We start from the raw sequence: 7,991 nt of genomic DNA, 5'->3' as shown, positions 1-7,991 counted from the left end.
TTAAATTATTGTGATTTAACAGCGTGTTCTTGATCCAACTTCGTGTTAATTAGATTAGGGATAAAGACACTTTGTCTAGAATACATAGTTTAATCCCAAGATAATCAAATTAATGAACTCAAGAAGTCTTGTCTATGAGATTTGATCAACAGTTGATAAACATAATGCTTGTGTGAATGAATACATGTGAAATTGGGATTGTGAAAGGGTAAAGGCTTAATTCTCATTGTTTACATTTAAATCTTTTCAACTGCACTTTAGTTTAAGTTTAAGTTTAAGTAGTGATTAATCCAAGTAGTCTTTAGTTAAACCAACAACTCAATCTGGAAATTGCTTGCTTGTTAACCATAACCTCCCGTGGAACGAATCCTGCTTACCCTAGCTAAGTTAGATTAATTAGGCTATTTTTGGTCGATCCTTCGACATCGATCAAATTTTGGCGCCGATGTCGGGGAAGTGTGCGCTTGATTTGCAAGCTCTTATTTTGTTGCTTTTGTGTTAATCAGAAAAACCATAAAAATTATAAAACCCTTAAAATCCAAAAATAGTGTTTTGTTTATTTTTTGTTTTTGTCAATTTTACGCTCGGTGTTCTTGTTTTTGTTGAAGTGCTGGTTAGTGTATGCAAACTTGGAGTTCGAGAGATCAAAATCTTAAGCCTTTAGACCCGAAAATCGAGAAATCTGCAAAAGCTAATCGAAAAGCTACAAGAATCTTAAAGGGTTCGACAGTGGCTTCAGCATCCACGCAACCACAGTTAGAGACACATCCGATTGTTCCACCGAACTCTCCTAAATCAGAGTCTGACACTGAAGAGGAAGTTTTTGATCAACGAGACGAGATGGCCGAACGAACAAGAGGTGTAGACACCTATTACCAACCGGGTGATTTTGAGGATCATTCACCCATTGTTTATCCTGCAACTTCAGGAGGAAGCAACCGACGATTTGAGGTCCGACCTCAACTCATTTCGATTTTGCCAACCTACCGAGGTATGGCTAATGAGGAGACATATGAACACATCACTGAATTTAATGGGATATGTGCTACTAATCAGGTAAACGGTTTCACTGATGATGAGGTACGTCTTCGATTATTTCCTTATTCACTTAAGGATAAGGAAAAAAGATGGTTTCTCTCCATTCCCGCCCGGAGAATTAATACTTGGGCGGAAATGAAAAACAATTTTTAGAAGAATTTTACCCCATAAGTAAAAATTCAGACATGCGTACGCAAATAAAATCTTTTAAACAATTACCGGGTGAATTATTTCATGAAGCATATGAACGTCTGAAGGAGTTACTTAGGGCATGTCCACACCATGAGATACCCAAGTGGGAATTGGTTAAAGTTTTCTATGATAGTTTAGATTCCCAAAATAGGCAGTTTCTTTTAGCGGCTAATGGTGAGGCATTCTTAACTCGGTCTAGTGATGATGAATGGACGTTCTTCGAACAGTTAAGCAAGGGTTCAAAAACCCAAGCTTCGGTTGATCGTAAACAACCTAGTACCTCCCAAGTAAATCATGTTTCTGATTCGGGTGGTTCATCTAGGAACTTAGAGCAGGAATTTGATGATTTGAAAATGCTTATATTTAACAACCCAAACCAGGGTCTTGCTTGTAATGTTTCGCAGGTTCAGGAAGTATGTGAGATTTGTGGAGATCCTTCTCACTTTTCATATGGATGTAGAAATGGGATTCCACCGGTAAATCAGCACATAGTGGAAGAACAAGTTAACGAGGTTCAGGGACGGAGATATTATCCATACTCCAACACGTATAATCCGGGTTGGAGAAATCATCCTAATTTCAGTTGGAGCAATAACAATGCTCTGAATGCTAACCAAGGAAACCAACTTAGACCACAAAACAACTTTCAAAACCAGGGTAACTTTCAGAACCAAGGCAACTACCAAAGAAACTATCAAAATCCTTATCCAAACAACCGAAACCAAAACCAAAACAATTACCAAAACCAAGGCCAAAACCTAAACCAAAATCAAAACAGTACTTCAACCAATCAACCATCTAGCTCGGATGCTAAGATGGATGCGTTCATCTCCGAAATGCGAAAAATGATAGAAGTGCAAAATAAGTCGATTGGTGCATTGGCTAAGGAGATCGGTAATGTAGCGGAAAGTAAGGGAAATATGGAACCAGGTACAATTCCAAGCTACACGGTTCTAAATCCAAATCATAAGGATCAAGGAAAAGGGCATAGAGTTAACATGGTAGGTACCTTGAGAAGCGGAAAGAAGTATGACAATAAGGTTGGTGAAAAAGAGGTAGTACAAAAGAGTCAAGTAAGTCTCCTATTGTTCTTGATGAGGAAGAGGTAAGTAAAAATGATAACCCTGGGGAGGGGGTGAAAAAGAACGAACCAATCGTTAATGAGACTGGGAAAGAGGAGACGGAATCAAAAACCGTCCCATTTCCCAAGGCTTTAGAGTCCCCAAACCAATTCCCTTATGGGAAAAAGGGACCACAACCAGAGGACATGTGGGAAATGTTTAAACAGGTTAAGATAAATTTACCCCTCCTCGATGCTATTAGGCAAGTCCCGTCTTATGCTAAATTTTTAAAGGACCTTTGCACTCAAAAGAGGAAGCAAAGGGCGACTTTACCCATAAAGGTGGAGCTAACCGAGCACCTAAGTGCGGTTGTTTCGGGTAGACTTCCACCTAAGTTTAATGACCCAGGGACCCCATTGATAGCTGTGACTATAGGAAACGTGAATGTGAAAAAGTCGTTATTGGACATAGGAGCTAGCATTAATATTTTACCTTTTTGTCTAGTTGACCGATTTGAATTGGGTTTAATGAAAAGAACCGACATAGTTATTCAACTAGCGGACCACTCAATCAAAACGCCTAGGGGGATATTAGAAGATGTGATAGTAAAGGTGGAAGATTTCTATTACCCAGTTGATTTTGTTGTTATGGACATTGAACCTAGGAATAGAGATGCCCAACCCACTATAATCTTGGGACGCCCATTTTTGGCCACCATTAATGCTCACATTAATTGTCGATTGGGTGCTACGGACATATCTTTCGGGAATCGCAAAATGAGAATTAATATCTTTAATTTTCTTCATACACCGGATGTCCATGAATGCTATCGGATAGATGTGATTGATGAATTAGTGGATAAACATACCTCTCACCTAATAACCAACGACCCAATAGAAATATTTTTCTTAGGTGACGAAGAGGATGTTGAGTGTGAAGAGGTTAAGGCAGTAGAACTAGCAGTAGCAAGTACAATGGATGCTAGGTTGCCACCATGGACTCATAAATATGAGCCATTGCCTAAATCAATTGATACTAATACGAGACCTTCACTTGAGTCACCACCGACTCTTGAGTTAAAACCCTTACCTTCTCATTTGAAGTATGCCTTTTTAGGTACTGACGGCACTTTGACAGTTATTATTGCTTCAGATTTGACAGGTGTGTAGGAAAAAGCTTTGATGGAAGTGCTTCATAAGTACAAGGCTGTAGTAGGGTGGACGATAGCTGATTTAAAAGGGATAAGTCCCTCAGTGTGTATGCATAGGATAGTTACAGATCTGGAGGTTAAACCTGCTCATGATACGCAACGCAGATTAAACCCGAATATGCAGGAAGTTGTAAAGAAGGAAGTTCTCAAGTGGTTAGATGCATGGATTATTTTCCCTATTTCAGATAGTCAGTGGGTAAGCCCCACGCAAACAGTGCCAAAGAAAGTTGGGATAACGGTAATGGAAACGGAGGAAGGTGAAAAGATCACAACCCGTCCCATGACGGGTTGGCGGGTATGTATTGACTACAGGAAGTTGAATGCTGCAACTTCAAAGGATCACTCTCCCTTGCCTTTTATTGATCAAATCATCGAAAAGTTGTCAGGTCAGAAATTTTATTGTTTCTTAGATGGGTATTCAGGATATAATCAAATACCTATTCACCCTAATGACCAAGAAAAAATGACTTTTACTTGTCCTTATGGAACTTATGCCTTTAGACGAATGCCTTTTGGTTTATGTAATGCACCTGCTACTTTTCAAAGGTGTATGATGAGTATTTTCTCAGAGTTAATAGGCGGGTCTTTAGAAATTTTCATGGATGATTTTTCAATATTTGGTAAATCTTTTGAGTCGTGTTTGAGTATGTTGGAAAAAGTTTTAAAGAGGTGTACCGAGACTAACCTTGTCCTTAGTTGGGAAAAGAGCCACTTTATGGTAAGGGAAGGGGTGGTTTTGGGATACATTGTGTCAGAACAGGGATTCGAAGTCGATAGGGCAAAAGTGCAACTTATTTCCACATTACCTCCACCAACCAATGTTAATGTGCGGTTTGGGGCTTTGGATGCATAATCCGCATAGTCTTGCGAATTTGCGTATCATTTGCTTCCCTTTCATTTCTGCAACTTTTATCTGTGTTTTGGATCCTGTTTAATACATTTCTCAAATAAAACATTAAAAATACTTTTTTCCCATTTTTACCCATTTTTGTGTGTTTAAGTATTAAATTTTTCTTTAAAATACCAAGATAACTCCTTATAATATTATGAAAAACTTGTATAATTTAGGAGTTATCATTCTTCATTACTCGAATGAGTGATCATTCACTTGTACGGTTGAGGTGATCAATTGTATGGTGAACCGTGTGAGCGGGTGGGTATTGTGACAAGAATTAAAAGAAAAGATATAGAATTTGAAATTGGAGAGATGGTCATGCTTAAGGTTGTACCTTGGAAAGGCGTTGTTCAATTTGGTAAATGAGGGAAATTAAATCCAAGGTATATAGGCCCATTCAAGATTATTGATCGTGTCGGACCAGTAGCTTACCGACTTGAATTACCACAACAACTCCCAGCTGTACATAACACTTTCCACGTCTCAAATTTGAAGAAATGTTTTGCTAAAGAAGATCTCACTATTCCGTTAGACGAAATCCAAATCAACGAAAAACTTCAATTCATCGAAGAACCCGTCGAAATAATGGATCGTGAGGTTAAAAGACTTAAACAAAACAAGATACCAATTGTTAAGGTTTGATGGAATGCTCATAGAGGACCCGATTTCAACTGGGAACGAGAAGATCAGATGAAGAAGAAATACCCGCACTTATTTCCAGAAGATACGTCAACACCGCCAACTACTTAAAATTTCGGGACGAAAATTATTTAACGGGTAGGTACAGTAGTGACCTGAACTTTTCCATGTTTATATATATTAAATGAAATTTATATTTACATGATTAAGTGTTTCCAACATGTTAAGGAATCAAACTTGTTAAGACTTGATTAATTGAAATAGGTTTCATATAGACAATTGACCACCCAAGTTGACCGGTGATTCACGAACGTTAAAACTTGTAAAAACTATATGATGACATATATATGATTATATATATAATTAACATGATATTATGATAAGTAAGTATCTCATTAGGTATTTTAACAATGAGTTATATACATAAAATTGTGTTTATTGAATTAAGAAACTCGAAACGATATATATAACAATTATCGTTATAACAACGTCTTACTAATTACATATCAATCATATTAAGATATTGTTACACTATGTTTAATCATGATAAATGATAAGTAAACATGTCATTATGTATATTAACAATGAACTACATATGTAAAACAAGACTACTAACTTAAGAATTTCGAAACGAGACATATATGTAACGATTATCGTTGTAACAACATTTAACTGTTTATATATCATACTAAGATATATTAATATATCATAATATCATGATAATGTAATAATTTAACATCTCTTTAGATATAATAAACAATGAGTTAACAACATTTAACAAGATCGTTAACCTAAAGGTTTCAAAACAACATTTACATGTAACGACTAACGATGACTTAACGACTCAGTTAAAATGTATATACATGTAGTGTTTTAATATATATTCATACACTTTTGAAAGACTTCAAGACACTTATCAAAATACTTCTACTTAACAAAAATGCTTACAATTACATCCTCGTTCAGTTTCATAAACAATTGTACTCGTATGAACCCGTATTTGTACTCGTACAATACACAACTTCTAAATGTATGTACTATTGGTATATACACTCCAATGATCAGCTCTTAGCAGCCCATGTGAGTCACCTAAAACATGTGGCAACCATCATTTGGCAACTAGCATGAAATATTGAAACAACCCAACCCGTATTTCATACGATAAATTTTTTTTTTTTTAAATAATACACATTTACGCGCCAATTAAATATGTATGCCATTCCACAAGTTCGATTTAAATGTACAACACTTTAAATGTTTACAAAAGGCACAAAGGCCATTAATTAAGTTTAATACAAGTTTGACCCACTACAAATGATAGTTTATAATCCAAACGACACTCAAGCATGGTTTGGGGCTAAACTACCCAAAACGTTAGGCCAACTTCAAAAGCTAACCCAAAAGCACCCCCTGTCAAAATAAGCGGGAAACAACTAATCCAACCGTATGCCCTTACCCGTGTCCAAGCCGGAACCTATAAAATGGTAAACAACGAGAGGGTAAGCAAGGCTTAGTGAGTGCAACAATTATACATACACATATATAACTTACTTACATGCAAACACTTACCAAATCCGCATACATACTAGTTACATAATTAGCATACCTTTCACATGTATAACGCTAAGTACCACGATAACAAGGCTAGTATAACAATAGCATATAACACAACAATACAATATGCTACAACACAAGTATAACGATGATGTTCACAACATCCATAGTACTCAAGATCTCAAGGCTAGCCCAACGAATGGTATCGTCAACATCGAACTTAAATCCCATTTGCCTATATTAATGTGGTATCGTCAACACCGAACTTTAAACCCACATATGAGGTTTCGTCAACAACGAACTTTAAACCCTCATCAACGTCACTATAATAATCGTATGACATCGTCAACATCGAACTTTAAGTCCATACGTATGAGGTATTGTCAACAACAAACTTTAAACCCTCAGCCACAACATAATATACTCTAGGGTATGGTATCGTCAACATCGAACTTTAACCCATACCCCACAAGCAAATAGATCATATACATGCATATATAATTATTCCACTCACCTTAACACTTCGGTGGTGATTTAAATGCTTCCGTATACCTCGAGCAAAGTACCTAATACATAGGTACACATTCAATACACAACTAATGGCATTTACCACATTACTTACACTTTGAGCATTTAATGACCCAATTCGCATTAAATGACTCAACCACACCCAAAACCGCCCTTAAATGGCCAAGACTCGACTTTAATCACTAAGGCTAGTGAATTAAAGTCTACTAACTTCAAGTAACACAAACGTAGGGTAATCCATACCCATTTCATCTAATTAGGTCAACTAGTACATTTTGACCCATTTTATATTACTTAGACTCACAATCAAGTCAAACTTACCCATTAACACTTCTTTCATTAATCTAAAAGTGCATTAGTGACTAACAACACCATTTGATACTTACAAACTCAAATCACAAGGTCAAAACCCTAGATTGTGGCTATTAGGGTTTCATTACAACATCATAACCCAAATTCACCCATGTTACCCTCAAATGGGTCATACAAATCTCTAGTAACCAAAACCCTAGTCATTAACCAATTAAAACTTTAAACATAAAGTTAGAACTTACCAAGACTTTCCTCTTGTAGCTATCAACAAGGAGAACAACTTTAATTCTTGCTCCTAGCTTTGATTCACAAATCTTCACCTTCAAATCTCAAGATTAAACTAAGTGGGTTTTGTGTTTTGGGAGAGAAATTGGAAAGAAAAGAGAAAAGGAAAAATGAAACAAATGGATAAGTGGTGGAAATTTAATGCTCCATCAGATCCACAAGTCAAATTACCAAATTGCCCCTAAAAATCTCTTAAAATGAGCTATGTCCGGAATCTGTCCAGCAGGATTGTCGACTACCTAAAACACATTTCGATTTTATTTAATTCGTACACTTA

General features: G+C 36.5%; 1 protein-coding gene across 1 annotated transcript; it reads left to right on the top strand.

Annotated features, from left to right (window-relative positions):
• The first annotated feature begins 840 nt into the window (after nt 1–840).
• On the top strand, nt 841–3,460 carry LOC139888767 (uncharacterized). Its single transcript, XM_071871755.1, has 4 exons — nt 841–991; nt 1,369–1,585; nt 1,691–2,231; nt 2,330–3,460. The coding sequence occupies exons 1-4, from the start codon at nt 841–843 to the stop codon at nt 3,458–3,460; spliced, it is 2,040 nt and encodes a 679-aa protein (XP_071727856.1).
• Nucleotides 3,461–7,991: the final 4,531 nt, after the last annotated feature.

Source organism: Rutidosis leptorrhynchoides, chromosome 2 (assembly GCF_046630445.1).
Source record: "Rutidosis leptorrhynchoides isolate AG116_Rl617_1_P2 chromosome 2, CSIRO_AGI_Rlap_v1, whole genome shotgun sequence".
Classification (NCBI taxonomy): Eukaryota; Viridiplantae; Streptophyta; class Magnoliopsida; order Asterales; family Asteraceae; genus Rutidosis; species Rutidosis leptorrhynchoides.
This window is presented reverse-complemented; position numbering and strand designations above follow the sequence as displayed.

Bases quoted from the DNA above. Each gene is read 5' to 3' on its own strand.
- LOC139888767 (XM_071871755.1), top strand. From the start codon at position 841: ATGGCCGAACGAACAAGAGGTGTAGACACCTATTACCAACCGGGTGAT. The intron at 992-1,368 runs GTATGGCTAATG...ATGATAGTTTAG, and splicing joins GATTTTGCCAACCTACCGAG to ATTCCCAAAATAGGCAGTTT. The intron at 1,586-1,690 runs GCTTATATTTAA...ATATGGATGTAG, and splicing joins GAATTTGATGATTTGAAAAT to AAATGGGATTCCACCGGTAA.